A 25,736-nucleotide genomic window follows, 5' to 3' on the forward strand; every position below is an offset into this window, starting at 1 on the left:
GGAAAAGTCCTAAATATTGGAATGGATAGAGGTAAATTTTAGTACTGACTCCCATTTTTCTATTTTTGCAGTCCCATATTCTTGATTCTTCCTTTCCACTCTTACCCCCATTCCAAGTCCTTGTCTTTAGCTTCTTTATGTTCATTCCTCTTTACTTTTTTGTCTCTCTATTAGCCTTTCTTATCTCTTTTTCTCCCTCAACAAAACCTAACTGATAAGGCTTTCATTAGTTATGTCATATTATTAGACTATTATCCACAGTAATAACAAAAAACCTTAGACTCTATAGTAATACCTTTTTCTCTCTGCCTCTTCTTACAGAGGCTCACTCATGCCTATTGATAAGGTCCTTCAAAGAAAGAAAAGACAAAGCAAAAATGCAGAAAGATAAGCAGGAAAAAGAGGAAAGGGTGACAGTAAAGAAGAATGGGGAAATGCTTTTTTAACCTTTTCTCTTAAAGCTCCTTGATGATGGGCATTTCCAAACTACAGATTTTAAAAAACTTAAGTTCTTAATGAACTCAATCAGGCTTGAGAATAAAAGCTGAAATATGATGAATTAACACTGCGACCCCACTTATTAAAGGAGGAGAGAAAAAAGGTAATCAGCTTTACATGTATGTTTCCAGTCTTACTTAGAAGAGAAGCATTTGGCAGTTCTCCTTCCAGCTCACCTGTGACTATGCAGGTGTTTCTCTTTTTTCCTTTCTCCTTTTCCTAATAAACCGGTCCTTTTAGAATGTAAAAAAAAAAAAAAAATGGGGGCCTCCCCTGGTGGCACAGCAGTTGAGCGCTGGGTTGCGAGGTTGCCCGCAGCTTCTGCAGCGCCGGTTGGATTCCCAGCCACCAGCGAGAGTCCCACAAAAATAAATAAATAAATAAAATGTAAAAAGAGAGAGAGAGAGAGAGAGAGAGAAGCATTTATGCTGTTGACAGAATGGGAAACAAATTCCACTGGCCAATAATGCCATATTCTAGGAAATTACCAACCCCTTGGTCAAGCCTCAGTGAGATACTTTTTTTTTCCTCCAATTTTCAAAACTCTTTTTAGTTAATAGGTTTTGTTTTGTTTTTTAAGTAGCACCACCAATGTCATAAAGAAACACAGATCTTTAGGGCACACAATTATGTTTCTTAAAAAGAAGAGAAACTTGGGGCCTCCCTGGTGGCGCAAGGGGTTAAGCACCACACTATGAAGCAATCTGCAGCCTCTGCAGCACAAGTTCAATCCCCAGCCAGGGAGCAACCCACACGGCATGGCAGACCTCTCCAATATGCCCGCCGCTCCCCTCAGCAGTGTATTTCAGTCAGTCTGCCTGTTCTGTTCCCTACTCTGTCTCTGGTGAATCCCCTCACCCCCCCGCCCCCGCATCTCTGGCCTGTACCCCAGCTCTTGTATGCATAAATAAATAAATCTATAAAAAAAAAAAAAGAAGAGAAACTTGACACAAGCAAATTAGGAAGATAGTTTATGTCCTTTAAGAACATGTATCTTAAGCAACTACTCAAAAGCTACTACTCAAAAGCAACTACTCAAAAGCTATAACTCAAAAATGGTTCAGGTAAAAATCACCAAATGTGTGATAAATGTAATGAGGAACAATATAAGGTCTTAGAGTGTCTCCCCACAGACTGCTTTTGAGTTCCACCGGGAAATAGTGTCTATCCAGTGGAAAAAAAACAAGGTAACGTCTTAGGTAATCAAAATAATAACACAAACGAAGGCTAGCTCCATGTGTGATATCAGAAGGGCACTCTATCAGTAATGGCATACAGATTCATGCCAGACATGCATAACCTTAATCTTACCATAAAGAAACATTAAACAAACCCAAAATGAAGGAAATTCTCTTCAAAAAAAAAAAAGTCTGAAGAAGACTAAAGAAACATGACAACTAAATGCAGTATGTGATCCTTGACTGAAGGGGAGGAAATTTATTACTGGGACAATAATCATTGTTCTCGGGCCTCCCCTGGTGGTGCAGCGGTTGAGCGCTGGGCTGCGAAGCTGCCTCTGCAGTGCCAGTTCAATCCCTGGCCTCTGGGTGAGGGTCCCACATGGCACGCAGGCCTCTCCTGACACGTCCGCTGGTCCCCTCAGCAGTGTATTTCGTCAGTCTGCCTGTTCTGTTCCCCGCTCTGGCTCTCACCATCCCAAGCTTCTGACTGTACCCAGTGCTTGTATAAATAAATAAATAAATAAATCCTTTAAAAAAAAAAAATCATTGTTCTCACCAATGTACCTTAACAAATTAGAATGTAAATAGAAAAATACTGTGTCAATGAATGTTTAATTTCTTGAATTTGATAACAGTACTAAGATTATATAAGAGAATATTCTTGTTCTTAGGAAATATACATTAAGTATTAAGAGGTAAAAGAGGTTATGATATATATAGCCTACTTTCAAATGCTTTAGAAAGAAATTTTATACATATATATATATATATATATGTGCACAGAGAGAAAGAATAAAGGCAAGTAGCAAATGGGTACATAGGACACCTCTATACTATTCTTGCAATGTTTCTATAAGTTTGAAATTATTTCAAAATAAAAAAAACTTTTTAAATTCACCATCAGTTGACCTGATTAAATGACTTGATACCAATTAGATAAAGATGAAATGGGGAGCAACTCACACTCTAGCACTAAAACAACTTTGGGTAGTGGAATGAACCAACTTTTTCTTTCTCTTTAAAACTTTTGAAGGAAGAATATTACCGACATAGTTTCCCACTCTCTGCCTCTGTTATTGCATGCACACAACCTAGTTTTGTTGGCTTCTGAGCATGTAGCTTACCTAGGACTACTCACGACCCTGGCAAAATCTCCCATTCTCTACTAAGTACAGCCTCTGCTCATTTCCTTCCTTATAGAGAAGCTAGAGAACAGAATGAGTCTTTAAAACCTCTGAAATGTGACTGATTAAGATGCTAATCTTGGGCTCACTTGGGAGGATTAATGAGTCATATTTGGATTCTGGCAACAGAAATCCATTTTCCCTTGACTATTTTTCCCACAATGCTTCAGTCCAGGTGAGCATAACCAAGAACTTCTCTTCCTAAGCAAGAGGGAACCAAGGTCTGCTGCCAGAGTCACAAAACTCTGGTCACAAAAAGTTTTTGGCTATAGTCGGTATTAATGATGTATCTTGGATGTAGGAAAAAGATCAAAGGAGAAAGAATTGCATTTTAAAATCAGAACACATTAAGATATCAAGCAAATGATAAGTGATCTATTTTTACTCCAAATCCTATCCAGAGTTACATGGGCTTTATACTTTTTCCTCACATGAGACCCCAGGGCTAAAGACAAAGGGTTGCTGCTAGAAACACTCATGTTATTTTTGCTATAGAAAAGGACTCTCCTCACTCTTTTAGCATCTTTACTAAATAGTCATTAAAATCTATGTTCATGCTGCTAGACTTTAAGATCGTAACAGCTGCGCCAGAAGTCCAAAGCCAAAAGGACTCCAGTGCAAAACTTAATTTTATTAGAAAAGGCAATATCGTCTACGGCCATACCACCCTGAACGCGCCCGATCGTCTGATCTCAGAAGCTAAGCAGGGTCAGGCCTGGTTAGTACTTGGATGGGAGAAAAGGCAATATCAACAACCATTGCTATCTTATTCTATGGTACAGTTTTAGTCAATTCAGTTCTGAGATGTATAGACTAATTAATCAAAGGTAAATGTAAATGGACTAATCAAGTCTTAAGATATCCAAGGCCCTGAAGCAGACAATGAAGTTGCCATGTACTTGGTCACTGTCAGGCAGCTAAAATTAGGCTAGAGGGTGGGGTTGCGCTGACAGTGCAAACACCCCTGCTGTTCTTCTAACCATCCTAAAACTTCTTTCAGCACACCAATGCATACAATTTCCTCAGATCACATGTGAAAGCTAAGCAAACTTCAGTGCATGGTTATCCACTCAAATTCTAGAGTTTCTCAAAATCACCAGCCCGCAGGACCCTAAATGTTATGAAGACAAGTTATCAGTCTTCATAGAATGTTAACAGTGTTTTTAGAATATTATCAGTCTCCTTGAAACTAGATCTCTACTGGGGCCTTAGTGGTGGTGCAGGGATTAAGTCTCAGCGCTATCAAGCTATTACTAGCCAATGCAGCATGAGTTCAATCCCTGGCCAGGGAGCTAACCTACAAAAGGGACAGCAGACCTCTCCTGTCTCGCCCGCTGCTCCCCTCAACAGTGTATTTCAGTAGATCTGTCTGTTCTGTTCCCCACTCTGTCTCAGGGGATCCTCTCACCCCCTGCATCTCTGGTCTGTACCCCAGCTCTTGCTTTAACTATTCTTTTAAAATTTTTAAGTTGTTATATATAGTACAACTTTAATCATGGCGCGACAGACCTCTCCTGCTGCCCACTGCTCCCCTCAGAGTGTATTTTGTCAGTCTGCCTGTTCTGTTCCCCGCTCTGACTCTGGTGAATTCTCTCACCCTCCTGCGCTTCTGACTGTACCCAGTGCGTGTATAAATAAATAAATAAATCTTTTTAAAAAATAAAATAAAATACAAGAAATATATATAGAGAGAGGAACAAGTTTAAATGTTACCATAAGGGTGCAAACAACCAGAATGTAGAACATTCTAAGATAAATGGCCTGGTCTTTTCAAAAGTCAATGAATGCCATAAGGGAAAAAAGGAGGGGAGAAAACTTATATTAGATTTTAAAAGTCTAAAGTATAACTAATGTAATGAAATAAGAATTTTACATTAATTTTGGCTTAAAAAACTAGCCACAGTTGGGGCCTCCCCTGGTGGCGCAGCGGTTGAGTGCTGGGCTGCAAAGCTGCCCACAGCCTCTGCAGCACAGGTTCAATCCCCAGCCGCCGGCGAAGGTCCCACATGGTGCAACAGACCTCTCCTGCCGCGCCCGCTGCTCCCCTCAGCAGTGTATTTCATCAGTCTGCCTGTTCTGTTCCCCGCTCTGGTGAATTCTCTCACCCTCCCGCACTTCTGACTGTACCCAGTGCTCGTATAAATAAATAAATAAATCTTAAAAAAAAAAAAACTAGCTACAGCAACAGAACTGCGTATTAATTAGTATTGGTAAATTATTGTTAAGTTTCTTAGGTATGATATTGGTACCATAATTTTGTAGGAGAATGTCCTTATTTAGGATGTATGCTCAAGTATTAAGGATGAAATGTCAACATGTCTGCACTTATTTTCAAATGATTCATGAAAAACTACATATAATGAAATATATGTGAACACTTCACAAATATATAAAGAAGCAAATATGACTAAATTAGTAATTTTGACTTAAGTATGAAATATAGGTGCTCACTGTAGATTCAGGTTTTGGTATGTTTGAAATCTTTCATAATAAAAAATTGAGGGAAAATGCTACATGACCCTTTCAAATAATAATCACAATCCACTAATGAAATATAACTCGCAGTTTGAAAGATATCACTAGTCCATGGTAGAGTAGTCATAATTTAATTAATCTTAGTTCTGACTTAACTATCAATTTTGAACCAGTTTTCTTAAAAGTATTGCTTGCCCAAAGAGAACAATGAACCTTCATGAAAAGGCTCATGTGGAATGAGGTGTTTTTATTCTGTAATCCCTTGAAATGATTCTCCCAAGTTTTATATATTTTTTGCCAATAATAATTCACTTTACTTGAAAAGGAGGAATAATCAGTAGAAAAAAATCCCACCAGTGTCAAGGAATTTCATTTGTCCTTTTACTTTTAGGCGATTTTCTCTATCACAGATAACATTGATATCCTTTTGATCCTTTCCCCACTCCACCCTCAATTAATGTCCCCAATTACCCTATGCTTTCAGTTCCCAAGCTGCTTTCCAGGACACCTGGAAGTAAGCTGCATGGCTGACTGCAAAAAATTCTTTGCTTCCACATTACATCTGGCCCTGCCTTTCCACCAAATGAAATGCCAATTTATTGCCCTCTGATGTACAGTCTATCGGGCCTCTTTGGAGGTCCCTACTTCACAATGGGCCAGAAACCCAAGGCAATAATGTGAGTTCCACAAATGGGCAAGTAATCGCTCAATAAGCGTGGGACAAGGAAGGTCAGTTGTGATGTGTGCACATGTGGCAGCCCTTCACAACTCAACCTACAGGGTAACAATGATAACAGAAGACTGGTGTTAAGAAGAGGCATGCAATGAGAAGTCAACCAGGAGTGCTTGTCCATTAAGTTCTTCAGGATCTCCAAAGACCAAAGTAAAGAAACAAATGCCTCAAAACTGCTAAGAACCATCTTATCTCCTGGTTTCCGAAGCAAAACTGAGAGCTTATGGTAGTTACTGCTCTCCATCTACCACCCTTTTTTAATGAGATGATCTGAGTTGGAATCATCTAACATTCATTTTGCTCTGTACCTAGCTCTGTCTTTTAATAAGTGCCAACAAAGAAAAGACAAATATACTCATCTGTACCACAAACATATCCAATATCGTTTTAAAATTAAGGTGATCAATTAAGTATCTTTGAGCATGGAGAAATGATTAGAGGGAGGGGGGCAAAGCTTTGACAAATAACACTTCACTGTCTTTCCTAATCAAAACTGCACATTGAATTTCAAACATTTGGCTTCTTTTGAACCCCTACTGGCACTTGCCCTGAGTTTGAGTGGGTGGAAAAGAAGAAAGGGACTCTGCCCGCCTTCTTGTTAAAAACAAAGCAGCAGCTGTCTTTCCCTCTTTTTACTCATCGGACTGCTGTCATAGCAAGTGGGGTGTATACCCAGAGAAAAATGTCAGGCCTCAAGAGGTAGCTATGCTAAAGAGGACAATGGCAATGAGAGCAATACCAGCAACTTTGACACCTGCCACTGTCACACTGTTCCCTAACCTCTACCAGAAAGAAATTAGGTTCCTTTCCCTCTGCTTTCGAAAATCAAGCTATTAAGATGTCCTTTTTTCCACAGTCCCCTTTCAAACACATGTAGTGAAAAATGTGCCAGATGATTAATTTCTATGGCTAAGAGTATTTGAACATTAAGGAGAGAAAAAGGGAGAGCTGAGTACACAAGAAGCCAGACTATACAGAGTCACTTCTTCTCAAGAAAGCTTTCATTTTCTAAACTGAAGGCAAACAAATATTTGGAAGAACACCTTGATTTCAAAATGTCAAGTGAAGAGGGTTCATATTATTTAGGGAAGGTCCCAATAAAAAGAAATGACAAAGTAAAGTCATTAGGACATAGGCCTGTGGGAGGCCTATATTTATATGTTATTTATATATTCCTGGGGCAAGAGAGTAACCTTTATTTCCTCTGTCAAATCTAAGGCCACTCAAGTTACAAAGATTCTAAAGTGCCAAAGTTAATCTGAAAAATTCAAGTCACATCCTAATGTGTTGTTCAACAGTCTTCCATTGTGGCCTAAGGGTTAAGTCTCACTGCTATCACCACTGCAGCCTGAATTAGGGCTACCCGGCCAGGGATCTAACCCACATATGGTGCAGCAGACCTCTCCTTAGCAGTGTATTTCAATAAATCCACCTATTCTGCTCCCCACTCTGTCTCTAGTGACTCTTCTCACTCCCTGCACCTCTGGCCTACACCCCAGTTCTATGCATGAATAAATAAACCTTATTTTAAAAAAGCTAACATAGTCTTATATTTCATTAGAGAACAACAAAGTAAAAAGGGCACAGGAAATAGACACTATATAAGTATAACCAACCTTGTCTCTTCCAACACTCTGCCCATTATATGAATTTTTCTGCCAAAGTTTAGTCTCTTTCTTTCAATCTCTGAGTAAGGCCTCTACTGGAATGAGCTCACACGCTCATTCCAAGTGAGACAAAACTAATGACTCATTCAACCTTCCTTTTTTGATATATATTGCTTACTTTACTATTCCCTAAACTATAGGTTCCTGTAGAAAAAAAAAATGAAAGTATGTATTCAATCAGTATGGGGGCTAACTCTAGCAAAAAAAGTTTTTTTAAATAATGTAGACTTAAATAATGTAGACTCAAATAATGTAGACTTAAAAAGACTCAATGTTTTTCCTGACTGTTACTAAAAGCTCTTTTCCTTGTAACTCCCATCTTCCAATTGAAACACATTAAACTTGAGGTCTCAGGTATCCTTGAACAATTTCACTTTTACCTAAAAGGCTATTTCTAAAAGGCCTAGGCCAGACAAGTGTTTAGTCATAGTTCTTCCCAGGTTGGTTTTCAGAATCTGTTTAAATGTTCTCTGCAAACCTCTGGAGGTTATGTGGATTCAAACCTCCTAGCTCAGACTCTGAATTCACAAAGCTTGAGACAGACAGTACCCTTACAGGTGTGTTTGTCCAGGATAAACTATATTTAAATAAACTCCTGATACATTCACTTTCTCTTGGCACCTGCTTCTCCCTCTTAAACTCAAGCACACTATATCTTACTGTCCAGGTAAGCTCAATAAAGAAATACCCTATCCCTCAGAGTTACTCTGTGCAAGTTTAAAGACCAAGACCAAGGAGCCAAGGAGGCAGGCAGCCTAAATCTGGTGGCAGATAACCATACCAAAACATCACTAATCACTAATTAGAGCCCCTTCTACAAAGCTCTACTGGATGAAGGGTACTAAGGTTTAAAAGGACTTGTCTAGTCTGAGAACAAAGAGATCAAAGACCACATACCATGCCAGCTAGGATTCTTCTAAACTGTCTACTGTCTTCAGAGCAGTATCAAGTAACCTGATATTTTACTTTCTCTTCTATCCCCCTATCCTATGCCACAGACCTTACCACAGAGTCTAGCTATGAGCTTAATGATAACTCCAATATGCAAGAGCCCCTATAAGAGCTCTATAAGGATAAAAGGAAACATATCTTTGCAGTCTAAACTCATGGCAGGACTTAGGCAGAGGTAAGGGAGAGACAGTGGTCCTTCTGCCCCTAAGGCCAGGACATCCCAGTCGTGCAGGCAGCACAGAGTTAACTACCCACCCGCTTTGAGAAGCACAAAGGTACATCACTGCAACATGCCTAACATTTACATTGCCTCTCTCTGCTCATTAAACAGGTTTTGGTTAAATAATGAACAAACTGTATTACAGACTCCGATGAGAATTCCAAAATTATAAATCAACTGGGAAAGCCCAAAGGGGCAGACAGACAGGGAGGGGGGAGAAGGATAATATTGACTAATATAAAGGGCGCAGCTTGACAGTGGATATTCCTGCCACACCTGATCAAACACACTCCGTGGGGGGAGGGGAAAGACAGCAAGAGAGGGGAGATGGGACAAGACAGCCTGAAATTTGCATCCGGAAAAGATTAAAACGGATTCTTTGGGGATAGAGAAAATACATAATATATATTACTATAAATGCAAAACTGTACTAAAAGCTAACTCAAATGTCAAAGATTACAGCTTGAATAAATTTAAATATAAAAGCCATGTGCTTCCTTGAGTTAATGAGAGAGACATAAAAGGACAAACTGGGCCAGGAGACTGAACAGAGCCTTATGCTGCCTTTGCTGGGTAATGGGTTCAAAGCACAGCAGTAACTACAAGGGCTTCCTCCATAGCTCTGAGTCCTGAGAAAGAACTGGTGAAGCCTATCATTTTTCCATCTTACATTTACTGTTTTTTTAAATTAAGACATAATTCATATGCCATAAAATTCACCCTTTTAAAATGTACAATTCAATAGTTTTTAGTATATTCAAAAATTGTACAATCATCACCAGAACATTTGATCATCACAAAAAAGAAACCCTGTACCCATCAGCAATCACTCCTTGACAACAGCCAATGAAACCCCCATTTCCAACAATGATATTCTTACCAACAAATTAAGCAGTGTAGAAAATGCAAACAGCCTTGAGACCAAGCCCAAGTCAGCTTCATGAAGTAAACTGAGTAGAATCCTGCCATACCTACTCCAATCTAAGTACTACACCATTCCCAGTCACAAAGCATGGGCAGTTCCTTTAGTTTCTCTCTCCAAGTTCAAAATCCTTTCCCAGCCTTCCACCATTAACAGGCTTCCAAGAAAGCAGTCCTCCTGACACTGCCAATCAGAAAAAAATCTGTTTGTTCAGTAAAAGAAATAAGAAATCAGTCATGGATTACAGAGTCCAGGACCACAGGGGCAGTTGCCCCATAAACCTGCTCCTAAAAGCCAGCATTGTGAGGGTGTGTGGGTGTAGGTCAAAACTAATCAGAATATCATGAAATGCTCTATTTTGGGTTCATTCTGCCATTTTCTCAAGCAGGTAATATGCTAAAATCCAAGAACAATGAGACAACATAGGCACCTTTCAACATCTGCCACAGCTACCGGTCTCTGGAAAACACTAGCCCCTTCTTCCTTGTTCCAGTGAAACAGGAGCCAACACCCAGTTATGCTCCTAGTACCAGTGAGAGAACTAGCCCTCAGTACATTCTGGTTTTATTAGTTTCAAGCAGCAAATAAACTGTATTCCTAACCAAGGATGTAAGAAAATTAGGCAGTAGACTCAATTTTGATAGCTCTTAAATGGTCTAGGGACCACAAGTCCTGGACTGCACCACTTACCACTTACACGGTCTCTGAATTGAAATACTGGGACATGTCTGGATATAGAAAATGAATGTGGGTTATAGACTAGATTGCAAACAGGCAATGTGGCTGTCAGGATAGCATTAACATCTCAGCTTAACTTGTTTAATTCTCTTAGTATCTCTTAAAAAGGTAGTACACTAAATTCTTGCCCCCAAAAAGAGTTGTAAATTTCTATTCATTACATTTTCTTTCTGGAATATGTGAGCTTTATCTGTTAAGTTAAAAAAAAAAAAAGAGGAAAAAACAACTGTGCAAGCAGTCAACTTTCTACAGAAACCAAATCACTTACAGTACAGGTCATAAAATAAAAACATGCCAAGTTGTAGCACTAGCCCTGCGAACTAGTTAACAACCAATTCCTCTACACTTGATCCTTCTTAACAAACATTTCCAACACTTTTCAATTGAGTGAAATTTGCTCCTTTAAAGAAAATATATAGGGAATTTTCCTTAAATAGCTTCAGTCGAAATAGTCAAATAGCTTATGAAAAGTAAAAAGGATTTTTTTCTGTATTTCTCACAAAAGAAATTTGTTTTGTTTATTTGGTTTGCAAAACATAAAATATATTACAGTTGTGGTCCTATATATGTTCTAGCTAAAACCATACGTGGGATGAACACTGTAAAAATCCTTTACGGTCAACAGAGAAACACAGCTCACAGGATTTCCTTATCTCCCCCATTGAAATACAATGCTGTGACTGCCTCCTTCCCTAACATACATGTATACATAATGTAAGACACTTTCTGTGTAATTCTCTAATTGTATGAATAGAAGCAATACAGAACAGGACACTGAACCAGCATTAGGGTATTGAATTCTAGTTTTGGCTTCATCTTCTTAGAGTTTAAGTGTGACACCTGTTAAACCACTTAAAATCTTTCTGGCTTCAACTTTATTCATGAAAAAGAGAATATATGCCATGTCTCCCTCACGGGATTTTATAAGGTTCAATAAGGTAATAAATGTGAAAGTGGCTTTAGGAATTCTCAACACAAAAATTTTATATAAGGTTATTATAAGGAAAACAAGGGGAAAGGGACAAAAATATTCCGGGAATATATGAAGGAAGAGTCAGGGAGATGCATTATAAAGATATAAGGTCCTAGAAGCAACAATTACTTTCTATAAGGGAAGGGTTTTTGCCGCAAGTACTAAATACTCCACTTGTATCACCAACAACCTACCTCATGGCAATTATGATGAAGAGAAAGTAGTTCAAACCAAAAAAAAAAAAACAAAAAACTGGCTTATAATTTACACAATGAAAGATGCTTATAATTGTATAAACACTGATTCCCCACTAAGATGGGACACTCTACGAGGAATCCTAAGGAAAGGATAAAAGCAATACAATAACCAGGGACAAACTATTCCCATGGGTCAAATGTGGCTTGCAGTCTCCTTTTCTAGAGAAAATGTTATGTATTACTCATTTGTTTAGGTATTATCTATGTCTGCTTTTGAGCTACAATGGCAGAACCTAAAATATTTAGAAATATAAACCTAAAATATTTACTATATAATCCTTTATAGAGAAGTTTATACACCCACATGCAATAAATCAAACATATGGCTTTTTTCTGTCAGGACAAATTCTACATAGATGTGGGGACTCACCTGTTATATTGTTTAAAACCTCCTTTAGATGACTAAAACTATGCAACAGGGGATCCCGTTCTTCATCCTGTAACAAATAGGTTAAAAGAAAGTTATTATTTGGGTGGGAATTGTATAGGGACTATAACCAATGAAAATGCAAATATTGTGCAAAAATGAAAAATGATGTAAAAGTATATAAAATAAAAAATAATAATAAGGGCCTCCCCGGTGGCGCAGCGGTTGAGCGCTGGGTTGCGAAGCCTCTGCGGCCTCTGCGGCGCCGGTTCGATCCCCGGCTGCTCCCCAGCCACCGCAGGAGGGTCCCACATGGTGCGCAGACCTCTCCTGCCGCCCGCTGTTCCCCTCAGCAGTGTACTTCGGTCCTTCTGCCTGCTCTGCTCCCCGCTCTGGCTCTGGTGAATTCTCTCACCCTCCCGCGCTTCTGACTGTACCCAGTGCATGTATAAACAAACAAACAAACAAACAAACAAATAAATAAATAAAAATTCATGCCTCTTAAAAAATAATAATAATAATAATAATAAAATATAGAACATCCCAAAAAAAAGTCATTATTGAGCCAAAGAGGAAAAAGGAAATAAAGAATAGATTAGGGTGCTTCCTAAATCAAACTAGACAATCTACTAAGTTCCTTCTGAGGAAAAGAAAATTAACCTATTCTATAATCTCTTATTTTATAGGAGTATTGCCCAAAATAGTAAATCCTGGAATACTAATCTACACCATGACCACAGCACTCAGCTACTATAAACTAGCAGATCTTTTATAATTGTCTGGTGTGAATGACACAGAGGCATTATTAATGGAATTAATGCTCTTATAAAAGAGACCCAGGAGAGTTACCTTGCCCCTTCCACCATATAGGATACAATGAGAAGGCTGAGACCCGGAAATGCCACTCTCCTGGCATCCTGATCTCAAACTCGCAGCCTCCAGAACTGTGAGAAATAAATTTCTGTTGTTTATAAGCAACCTGGTCTACAGTATTTTGTTATAGCACCCCAAACAGACTAAGACATGTATACTATTCTATCTTGTCTTCTTCATACTCATTAATGTAACTACATGTATTCATTTCAAAGACAAACCTGACTCCACTCTTACTCCTAAAACAATCAATTTTATAAATGAACATAAGATACACACACACACACCAAGTTGGAAATATTTAAACTTGCATATACAAATGTGATAAAAATTATTTTATACAACTGTTCAGAAAAATATCTCCGTACATACACATGCAACAAAAAAGTCAGTCTTATAATAGGCAAGTTTTGTTATTTCTCTGATTGGTAAGATAGGCTGGTTCTATACACGGAACTTTGCTGAACTCCCAATTGTACCATCAACAAATCACCTTCCATGTAGCAATAACTAAGCTCACCTTAAATAAATTTAATACCAATTATTACCCTAAGGAATTAGAAGATAAGGAATTCTTTGACTTTTTCAGACATATAAAAGAAGTCTCAAGTACTAGCTTACGTTGTTTAAAAAAACAGTTAAAAGAATTGTATCATCTTTTGGATCCCAGAGGGAAGAAAAGCAGCCTAAAAATTTGATGCTACTAGGATAAAACAGAAGGGTCCTTGACATCAAGAATAACTCTGGGGCCTCCCCAGTGGCGCAGCGGTTGAGCGTTGGGTTGCAAAGCTGCCCGCAGCCTCTGCAGCGCCGGTTCAATCCCCGGCTGCTCCCCGGCCACTGGAGGAGGGTCCCACATGGTGTGCAGACCTCTCCTGCCGCCCGCTGCTCCCCTCAGCAGTGTGCTCGGTCCTTCTGCCTGTTCTGCTCCCTGCTCTGGCTCTGGTGAATTCTCTCACCCTCCTGAGCTTCTGACTGTACCCAGTGCTTGTATAAATAAAACAAACAAACAAACAAATAAATAAATAAATCTTAAAAAAAAAAGAATAACTCTGAATTCCTACTATTATCATTATTGCTGGTAAAATGATTACTGTTTAACCATGTAGCAAATCCTCTACAACTCAATGACCAAGCTAGCTACCTATCCCCAACTTACCAGAGGAGTATGGGTGCTCCATCGGGCATTTCGTTTGATGGCCCCAACCACGATATTAATCTCTCCTTGAATGATGTAAATATTCTTATCCACCATCCTGGAAAACCTAACAAAACAGTTCAAACTTTTGTCACTATTTGGTTACCCAGAGTAAAATCATGCTTAAATCAGTACCTGATAAGATTAGAATTATATTTAACCATTCAGTACCAGGATTTCCCACCTATAATACTTAGATGGGATAAAATTCACCTTATGATATGAATCCAAACACTTGGCTCTCCTAGAGGCCTCTAGAAGTTCAAGATACAACTCAAAAAGCATCAATCCAGAAAATTTCTTAAGGTACCTCAAGAATCACTAGCAAGAAAGGCAAATTCTTCAAAGTCAATGATTCTGGGGACAAAGACTGTCTCCAAAGTCTCTCCTGTGAGGGTTCGGGTATGAACATCTATCTGTGCTGCAAGTTCATTGTTTTAGATATATTTCAGGTCTTCCCATTTTTTGTTATCCACTCAATAAAGTAATAAAGAAGATTCAAATTAAAAGAAAAGAATAACGGTTGTTAGAAAAATAGCCTTGTTCAACCACAGTTACAATGTCAACTTGTAGACTGCATCCATTCTACCAAGTCAGTTCCAGAAAACTGGAGAGTAGCAGTGATACATACAACCTTTGAAAAGTTCTGAAAATTCAAGTTTCTCTGCTTTATAGCAGAAAATCTCTAATAAGTAGATGGAAAGCTACTAGTTTCTATATGAGACTGAAATAAAGCTAAAATATTACTTTGGTATTTTAAGTACTACCAACTCTACTACCACATAATTTTATTTGCTGCCTAGAACAGCACTTAGAAAAGATATTTCTCCTCCTAGGTGAAAATATAAAAAAAACAGAATTTCTTCTTGCCACAGAGAAAACCCTAGAAGCACATGAAGACAATGTTACCACTTTCCATGACTCTTCAGAAAGACAAAATTTTAAAAGCAGAATGAAAGAGTAGTGGGGCAGATGGGCCTCCCCGGTGGCGCAGCGGTTGCGCGCTGGGTTGCGAAGCTGCCCGCGGCCTCTGCGGCGCCAGTTCGATCCCCGGCTGCTCCCCGGCCACCAGAGGAGGGTCCCACATGGCGCGCAGACCTCTCCTGCCGCCCGCTGCTCCCCTCAGCAGTGTACTTCGGTCCTTCTGCCTGCTCTGCTCCCTGCTCTGGCTCTGGTGAATTCTCTCACCCTCCCGCGCTTCTGACTGTACCCAGTGCATGTATAAACAAAACAAACAAATAAATAAATAAAACATGACTCTATTTAAAAAAAAAAAAAAAAAAAGAGTAGTGGGGCAGAATATGTAGTTAAATATTTGGCTTAGGCTTAAGAAAAGTTAAAACAGTAAGGATATGTGGACAAGGGAAGAAGGAATTCCAGAAATATTTACTAATTAAGCAATTTCTATGCATAAGGCATCTTTCAGAGTACTAAGGATACAAAGCAAGTAAGAAAGGGAAAGAGTTCTCATTTATACTGTGGAATGTAGGAAAAAAAATGTAGTATATAACTGTATGTTACCATTTATGTAAAACCAACCAACCTGCCCTACACAAAATAATTTTGTTTTTAAAAATGTATGATAGGGCCTCCCTGGTGGCGCAGCAGGTTGAGGGCCGTGCTGTGAAGCTGTCCGCAGCCTTTGCAGCGCCGGTTTGATTCCTGGCCAGTCAGGGAGATCCCCACATGGCACGGCAGACCTCTCCTGCCTCGCCTGCTGCTCCCCTCAGCAGTGTCTTCGGTCTGTCTGTCTGTTCTGCTCCCCGCTCTGTCTCTGGTGAATCCTCTCACCCTCCCGCGCCTCTGACCTGTACCCCAGTTCTTGTATAGATAAATAAAAAATCTTTTAAAAAAATTAAAACATAAAAATATTACATAATATTTATGTAAAACCAACCAGCCCACTCTAGGCAGAATAATTTTTTAATATATATTTATTACACAGTATAGCATAAAAAGTAACATAACAGTAAGCATTCAGATTCATAGCACAACTGATGACTGTGTCCTCCCTAACATATCCTCCTTTTTCATCCATCCTAATCTAAATCTAATGTTTATTAAGCTTTTACATAGCTTTATCATTTGCTTCATTGATATGTATGTTTAAGTAATATATAGTATTATGCTCCATATTTTCACACTTTATATTACTAATATCATATTGTATATATTCTTCTGTTTGTAAGTCATCCATGTTGTTAAGTATACTTAGTATATTTTGTACAGGCATATATATATATATATATATATATATGTAAACATAGACTAACAAGTCTAGGCAGATGTACCCCAATCCAATAACTAGTTATATATAAACAAGGCACTGTGAAGTCAGGGTACAATTAAAGGATACTTTAACATTACCTATAATGTTTAATTTTTTTCTAAGAAAAATATATTTTATACTATCAAAAACAATCAAAAATTAATAATGATGAAAGAGGTGATATATAATTTCTGCCCTTGAGGCAATTAAATAGTTTAGTGGAATCTAAAAGAAATCTGAGATATAGCCAGAGAGGTAGAGAAAATAATACACTCCAGGGCCTCCCTGGAGGCGCGAGGAGTTAAGCACTGCATTATGAAGCAATCCCCAGCTGGCCAGGGAGCAATCCACATGGAGTGGCAGACCTCTCCTGACTTGCCTGCTGCTCCCCTCAGCAGTGTGTTTCAGTCAGTCTGCCTGTTCTGCTCCCCACTGTCTCTGGTGAATCCTCTCACTCCCTACATCTCTGGCCTGTACCCCAGCTATTGTATGCATAAATAAATAAATCTTTAAAAAAAAATAATAACACACTCCAAAAAAGTAAGATGTATGAAAAATACTATATATGATAAAGGAAGAAAGAACTGGCAAAAATTTTATCAAGACCCCTAATACTTTCTACAATCCTCAAGGGGGTCCAGTATAAGGCAACATTTATTTTGAGGACAATTTATGTATTTTTTAAATTTTTTTTAAAGATTTATTTATACAAGCACTGGGTACAGTCAGAAGTGCAGGAGGGTGAGAGGATTCACCAGAGCCAGAGCAGGGAACAGAACAGGCAGACTGACAAAGTACACTGCTGAGGGGAGCAGCGGGAACAGCAGGAGAGGTCTGCGTGCCATGTGGGATCCTCGACGGGGGCCGGGGATCCAACCAGCACTGCAAAGGCTGCGGGTAGCTTCGCAGCCCAGTGCTCAACCGCTGCACCACCGGGGAGGCCCTATGTATTTATTTCTAAAAGATTTATTTATTTATATTTATTTATGCATACAAGAGCTGGGGTGTAGGTCAGAGGTATGGGGTGGGTTTGGGGAGGGGGGAAGGATTCACCAGAGACAGAGTGGGGAGCAGAACAGGCAGATTGACTGAAATACACTGCTAAGGGGAGCAGCAGGCGAGACAGGAGAGGTCTGCTGTGCCATGTAGGTGACCACCCTGGCCGGGGATCAAACTCGGTTGCAGTGGCTGCACATAGCTTCATAGTGCTGAGACAACCCCTTGCACCACCAGGGAGGTCCCCCTATTTTAAGGACAATATAAAGAAACAATGAAGTTAGTCTCAGAAGTATCTGATTTCGAGATGCTCTAGGCATTTCAAGATGCTCTTCCAGAAAGGAGAAGAACCAAGACCTAAAAAAAGGTAAACAAGAAGAACTTAAAGAAATAGAAGAAAATAATATAAAATCTACAGTATTACATTATTTAGGCAAGCTATATGTGCTCTAGATGTCTGGAAGAATTTAAAAGAGGGCCTCCCTGGTGGAGCAGGAGTTAAAGTTTCAGTGCTATCAAGCTATCACCAGCCACTACAGACATGAGTTCATTCCCAGCCAGGAAGCTTAACCCACATGGTGCAGCAGACCTCTCCTGTCTCTCCTGCTGCTACCTTTAGCAGTGTATTTCAATAGATCCGCCTATTCTGCTCCCCACTCTGTCTCTGGTGAATCCTCTCACCCCCCGCACTGCACCTCTGGCCTACACCCCAGTTCTTGTTGCATAAATAAATAAAAATAAATCTTTAATTAAAAAAAACTGTAAGGAGAGAATGGCAAAATTAAAAAACTTATAGATGGGAAAATTTAGTATGTATTTAGGAGATCATGACTATCTTCAGACTGACAGGACATTTATTCTAGGGAAAAAATAGGTAGGTTAGAAAAGCAAATGTGGGGGCACCTATCATGGAAGGCCTTCAATACACAGCTTTTAATCAGTTTATCTATAGATATAGAATACCTATCATTGTAAAAAAAAAAAAAAAAAAAAAAAAAAACTTGGGCATGGAGGCCTGGAGGGAAACACTATAAAAAAGAACATCTAATTTCTATTTCAAAAACCAAGAGAATGAAAAAAAAAAAAAAAAAAAAACACCACCACCCATACTGAAAACAAAACAATACTGGACTACAAACTGCAAACAGTACCTATGGGACCCAGTTGAGACCTAATAGGCTCTATAAGCTATTTGGAAGCCTTCCTGGGAGAGATAAATTTTGAACTGGGATTCCTACCAAAGTAATCAACCTAACAATTGATCAGAATTCATTAGGCACCAAAAGCTAATAAATTTCTAAGATACCAAAAACCTAGCGGAAAAATAAACCAAAACACTGTTTTAAGCTTTTCTAACATAAGAAATATCTAGGGAATGAAGGAGAATTATTTTCAAGGACTATGCAAAGATGCCTAATCTCACTTCAGGACTCAGCATTTGCCTCACCACCCTGGGAATCTTCCAAGGGATCTGTCATTCAACTTCAAAGACTATTCACTTCATTATCATTATTCAATAGGAAATTCTGAAGCACTCGCAGTGTGATCACAAAATCCTTCAGGGTCCTCATATAAGTATGATAGAAACCTAAAAAGTTTATCTTATATCAGAAATATCATGAGAAGAACAACCAAGTAGATACCAACTAACAACCCCAGCTAGATATGCTACTGGCCCAGAGATCTGAGCAATGCTTATCACTTGAAAGCACTGTCTGTTTAAAGATGGTTCAAATATTCCCATGGTGCTTTTCAGCATCCCAGTTACTCATCCCAAAAGGATCTAAAGAGGAGTTACTACATCAACTAGCAATTCCCTCTAGATCTAAACAAAAGCAGGAGAAACAGAAATAATAAACTGATATCTTACTACATGGAACACCATATAAGTATGAAAAACAAAACTTGAAAACTTTCCTTAGAAGATAATATATGAGAATATTTTCATAATATCAGCATAGGGGAGAAGCAACTAAACAGGAAACTAAAAGTGCCAGCCATAAAAAAAAAAAAAAAGGTAAACTAAACCATGTTACAACCATCCATAATATAAAATATTAAATAAAAACTCTAATAGACATATAAACCCTCCACCAACTTGGCAAAAGACATGAATAGGCATTTCACAGAATAGGAAATGTAAATGACAAATAAGTATATGAAAAGACTATTCACTTCATTATCAAGAAAATTATAAAATAAGACTGTAATAAGATAACATTTTACCAAAATAGCACAAAAATTTTAATCTGACACTAAGTTGGTAAAAATTTAGGCCAAGCAGCTAGTATGTAAACTGCTATAATTCAGTAGGATAACAATTTGGCATTATCTTGGAAAGTTGAAGAACTTCACATCCTATATCTCAGTAATTCCACTACTAAGACTATACTGCACAGAAATAAAATTTTTACAGTGGTTGGGGTGAAGGTTGGGGGAGGAGGGAGGGTTGTAACTAACATTTTGTTAGTTTTAGCTTTAGTTTTGGTGATGTTCTGTTTTTTTAAGCCAGGTAGTGGGGCCTCCCTGGTGGCACAAGGGGTTAAGTCTCAGTACAATCAAACTAACACCAGCCACTGCAGCAAGAGTTCCATGGCAGCAGCATGAGTTCGATCCCCTGCCAGGGAGCTAACCCATATGGCACAGCAGATCTCTTCTATCTCTTGTGCTGCTCCCCTCAGCGGTTTATTTTGGTAGATCTGCCTATTCTGCTCCCCACTCTGTCTCTGCTGAATCCTCCACCCCCTGCACCTCTGGCCTACACCCCAGTTCTTGTATCCATACATAAATAAAAATAAATCTTTGACCAAAAAAAGCCACGTAGGGAGCAAATGATGCCTCATATATGCTATATTTATTCTTTGTATGCATAAAACAGAGCATTAAAAGTTCCTTCTTTTTAAAGTCATGGTCTTTGATGCCTCTTTGCCAGTGTAGATGCTGCTCCCTTTCTGTTTTGAGTATTTTTTCCCTACTTTTGACCACCAGGTAAACCCTTACTCACCCCATCCAAAAACCCAAGAGAAAATAGAAATACCACAGTGGCTACAGGAACAAGCTTCCAAGTCAAAACAGATTTGAGCTCTCATTCTTTTACTATCCATATGTCTTAGCCATGTTTTCTTTACCTCTCTTAATCCCAGTTTAGTTCTCCACTGTACAATCCATGTGTTGTGAGGCCTAGAAAAGATGCCTGTAAAGCACCTAGCATGATATGCGGGATATTAAAACAAACAAGCAAACAACAACAACAAAATGTTAGCTGTTATTATGATGCCTGCATTGTGAAGTCTTCCCTAGCTAATCCACTGCCTCAAAGAGGATTAGTACTCCTTTTCTGTTACCCCATAACTCTGCATAGCTTTATTTAAATAAATACTAACTCGTAATTTTGTATTTCGTCTGTCCCTCCAAGAGTCTATGGAAGAGACTATGATTTATTTATCATTTTATTCCCAATGCCTGACACACAATAAGAAAAAATAATAAATATTGAATGAAGAAATAAATGAACTAACATCAAAAATGACACGTCAGTACTGGTGCAGCTCACTTCATCCTCTTGGGAGAACGATCACTTCCTGGAAGACCAGGACTCTTACTCAAGGCAGGTAAACCTCTTGTCTTCCTATATAGGTCTTCCTATATCTATTTCTCTGCCAAAAGTTACAAACCTTCTATACAGGGACACACTATAAACAAAAAGAACCCACATTTACCCACCAGTCAAATCACAATGCTTCCATTTCACATCTATCTTCCTGAAGTTTTCTCATATGCTATTTGCATGTTCACATTTCATCTGTGAAATGTATAATCCTTTAAAGAATCAATTGTTAATATATGTGTATGTGTCTTATTTTCTTTGGTTTTAAATAGTTGTAATTAGTACATCATTGTTCAAGCTATTTTTCTTAATTACTTTTAAACTTGTCCTTAGCCAGTAAGAAATTAGATTCTCCACAGGCAAAGACTCAGGGTTTTCAGCTTTTATTTGTTTTTCATGGTGCTTTGGTGTCTAGTACAGAGCCAAGGGAGCTGAATGACCCTCAATTGACCTTTCCAAGGTTTATCTTCACTGAATCTCAACATCCCAGAAAAGCACTAAAAATGCATGGCTTATAAGGTTTCCGGAGGTGGCCAAGAAACCATAGTTCTGTGCTGTATAGAGAGTGCTCAAGAATTATTGAACTAGTAAACAACTTACTGGGCTCAAGAAATTTACTCAAAGGGTGGAGGTAAGAGAAAGTCAATCCAGGAAAAAAAGCTGGTGCCTGACAGGGCATGACTGAAAAATCCTCCCAAACTCAATAATCAGATGACCAGTATTCCTCAACTCTGCCATGCCACCTCCTCCCTCCATGGAGATTACAAATCTATCCCAATAACTATATGCAAGGTGAGCCAATGAGATAGGTTCAAAACTGTCCAGAGATGTCCTTTCTGCCAACTTGGAGGTGAAAAATGAAACAAGGCTTCTCTCTTTCTCATCTTTTAACCACTCAGGGTACCCTAATAATTGGTAGAGTAGGACAAAGATAAAAAGTTAGTCTGTGTGATTATACATAGAAAACCACAGTGACTATGTCTCATAAGGCCTACTCATCTTGTAAGTCAGGGGTCACAATTCACTGTAATCAGAAAAAATCTAATGCACAAATTTTGTTCTGCTTACAAAAGATTGTTATTTTTAACTAGCAATTTAAAAACACAATGATCTGAATTTGCAGCTTCTCTGGAAAAATAAGAAGACTGTTGTACTATGCCCACATTCCACCTGGCTCACTTCACTTACTTACATTACCTGATGATACGCAAACATTTGAGCTTGCAGTCTCTCACAACAAAATCATTTCTATGATCACTTCCACCATGACCAAGATTCTAAATCACTTCACTGTTATATTTTCATTTAATTAAACAACTGCTATTGAATGTTGTATAACACTGAATATAAAGAAAAAGAGGAACAATGAAAGCTAAACAGCTGCCAATTACATTGTCACAGCTCTTGCAGCCTAAGGGTAAAATAAACCTCCCTTCCACTCAACTCCATCACACTGAACTACTGAACCACTAGACAGATTGTGATCAATCAAAAGAAGTGACTTAAAAGGCTAGGATGATCCTTCCAATGAGTATTGTATAAATGCAGTGGGTCTTCTCAAATGCAGGAGCTGTGTCTTTTTCCCAACTCCTTATATTAGCCAGTCTAAGTGTTCTGTTAATGAAGTTATTATTTTAAAATGGTAGTCATCTTGACTTCTTGAACAAAGAGAAATGAAATAGTGGAAACTCTGAGAACTTCAAAATTCAACAGGGATTGTTGACCAGCTGGTCATGAAGAGGTGTGTCTACAGCCTGAGTTCCCACTGTGCCAATGAGCACCACTGTTAAGATCAGAACATAATGTCTGTCTATAGCCACCTTTGAAAAGAAGTTCCAACAAGTCTTGTAAGGAAGAATTATTTTTCTGATTTGGAGTAGGGGTTAGAGGTGAAAAATTATTTTGATGCAGAAAAGTAAAGAAAGGCAAAATCTTTGATGCCTGAATCACTTCCAGGCCCAATTGAAAGGATGTTAAATTGGTCACAATAGTTACACAAGGACTATGTGGCCTATTATGCAAATCATATCAACTTAACACAGCATATCAACCCTGATGAGCATGGCAGGTCCACGAAACCTGGATACTTCTTGGGCTATGTCATATCAGAAGGCATTTTAAACTACTTTTTGGGAATTTGGCAACTTAGATCAGCAAGTTAAAATGCAAATTGTTTCCTGTACCATTTCTACCCCACTTATTTTATTTCTTATTTGTTTGTTTGTTTGTTTGTTTTTAAATACTTAGGGAAGGGGGTCCTTATCCCAGTTATTTTAAATAAAAAAAATACAAACAATAAATGCTGTCCCCCATCAACACACAATTTTAGAAGAGCAAAGGGCAATATGTAGGAAGAAAGTTAGATACTCTTGATCCTAGTTTTCCCTTCTAACATGAAGTTTTCACCCTCCTATTACTACTTAACCATGCAAAAGTCCTGACTACCAGGCCGCAAGTCAGAATCACATACTAAAACTAATCCTAGTTATAAATTAAAATTTTTGAGTGTCCACTGTTAGCTGAAAGGCATTAAGATGATACTGCTTTATCCCTACTACATGCTCTAGATAGGCTCCTATGCATACATGCTACTGCTTTGAAGTTGTGCAAAAACTGAGTAAAACAATCACTAAATACATCTATCCATTTGTAGATAGCTCTCCTCCACCAGGGCCAGAGGAGTACCTGAACTTAAAAATATACGCATTTCTTTGGTGTGCATTAAAAAACTCTATATTCACTATTCCCCATTTCTAAAGGCACTCTTTACCCTTGGGGGACTTTTATAGTTTCACAATACAGCAGTTTATCAAAGGTCATGACAGTGTCATAAACTACACTCTTTGGGGTTATGTTCCATCATTTACTCTGCTACATGATCCTACCACTTTTTAATTGGGTGAACTCTCCTAGGACTTTTATCCAGTAAAAACAATAGGCCAATAGTACCAAACCTCACCAGTATTCAAATTCCTCTCTGCTCTTGGCTAAACATGTCATAATAGAGTGGTTTTCTTATGATTGGACCTCATCTCCTTAGACCAAGTGAAGAGAAGATCTGGATAAGAAATGTCAACCAAAAACACACACCAATAAAAACACACAAAAAAAAACCATACAATACACCAGGAGAATGTCTGTAAGACCATATAAAATGGGCTCGAAGATAAGTCCAGTGTTTACATACAGACCCAGACCTGCAGCAAAGCTGCCCTGTAAGAGGAAAGCTTTCTCATAACCCAGATTCCTCCATTACTGGCCTCAGTCTTTCCACACCTCTTCTCACTATTTGAGGCTAAGTTGCAGTAGTTCATCATCCAGTATTAATGATTCAGCTGTCACACAGAAGCGGACGCTCTACAGAATCTGCCGAGACTCTCACATCTAAGGTCTAAAAAGCAAGCCTGAAAAATAAATACAGTGCTCTTAAGGTTTGCTTTCGATTCTTAAGGTGCTCTTTCGATTACAAAAAGCTGCAAAGAGAGGAGCTGACGGCTAGGTTAAACCAGGGAATACAAGAAGGATTCCGGCAGCCGAACAGGATCATAAATCAGAGTTGAAGTCGCCCCTTCTGCGCCAGGGGCCTGACCTTTGCACCCTGCACGCCTCCCAGCTTTCCCCCACCCCGCTCGTCCCGCCACGACAATCTCTCCCTTGTCATATTCCGGCCCCTGCGTCCTCATCCCACCCCGGCTCGTACAATTTAAGAGCCCTTCTCCCCTTATTCAGGGCGGCCTTCACGTCACTGGAACTCTAAGAAGAGACTTCGCTGACCTGTCAGCGGATCCAAAATGGCGGGGCCTAGTCCCAGGACCAGCAGCCACAGCTCATGACAGCCCGGGTCCCGAAGCCGACTCCGAATAGCCCTCCCGATTCTGGTGGCAGGTGGGATAAGGGAAGGAGCTCGCTTCCTGGAAGTTAAGGCCAAAGCCAGGGGCCACACAGTCGGCCGGGAACAGTGGGCCGGAACGGGCGGTGAAGCCGGCTACCTTCCCTGTCAGCTCACTGACGTGGTAACTCGACTCAGTCTAGCCCGCTGCCTGGTAACTGCGCGAGCCCCGCCGCGCACAGCCAATCATAACTGCGCACCGGGAAAGTGGCATTCCATCTACCCAATCAAAGAAAGAAACTGGCTTTGGGAGGCGGGTAGTACCCAAGTGGGCGAGATTACCAGGGAAAGAAAAGGTAGGTAGGGGACAACCAATGGGTACGAGGATTAGATGATTGACAGTTTTACAAGCCAATTAAAAAGCGAAAAATTGTACTGGGCGGTTGGAGAGGCGGAGTTTGATAGAGTTCGGTTGCAGTGCGCAAACTTGGCCGTGGCTGCTGGGCATTATGGGGAGGAAAGCTATGATTTGCTGCGAAGGGGGCGGGGTCCCTTTTGAGAGTTGAGCGGGCGACCCTGCTTCGCGTACATACCACCCTTTCTATACACTATCAAAGTCTGCTAGGCGATCATTTATTTTCGAGGCAGCTCTGAGCTCCCTCCATCCTAGAATCAGTCCCACAATCTAATTAACTACTCCTGCCCCACCCTCCCACCTGTCTGCGCGATTTGGCTTCTCATAGTTGTGTCTGTCCCATAGCCATACTAAATCTGTTCCTGCATCTTGTGTCCCATTCC

General features: G+C 39.4%; 1 protein-coding gene across 13 annotated transcripts in view; it reads right to left on the reverse strand.

The window, feature by feature from the left end:
* Nucleotides 1–25,136, reverse strand: part of GBF1 (golgi brefeldin A resistant guanine nucleotide exchange factor 1) — a 115,137-nt gene extending 90,001 nt beyond the window's left edge. For 12 of the 13 annotated variants that reach the window (XM_037496032.2, XM_037496031.1, XM_037496029.1 and 9 more), the window contains exons 1-3: nt 24,884–25,136; nt 14,199–14,304; nt 12,170–12,236 (exon numbers count right to left, since the gene is read on the reverse strand). In XM_037496032.2, coding sequence (XP_037351929.1) covers nt 12,170–12,236; nt 14,199–14,294 — 163 coding nt within the window. In that variant the 5' untranslated portion in view covers nt 14,295–14,304; nt 24,884–25,136. Of the gene's footprint in view, nt 1–12,169; nt 12,237–14,198; nt 14,305–20,630; nt 20,987–24,883 lie in introns of those variants that run through there. The other variant, XM_037496023.2, reaches the window with a different exon arrangement.
* Nucleotides 25,137–25,736: the final 600 nt, after the last annotated feature.

Source organism: Talpa occidentalis, unplaced genomic scaffold, assembly GCF_014898055.3.
Source record: "Talpa occidentalis isolate TD23 unplaced genomic scaffold, MPIMG_talOcc4v2.1 talOcc4.8, whole genome shotgun sequence".
Taxonomy (NCBI): Eukaryota; Metazoa; Chordata; class Mammalia; order Eulipotyphla; family Talpidae; genus Talpa; species Talpa occidentalis.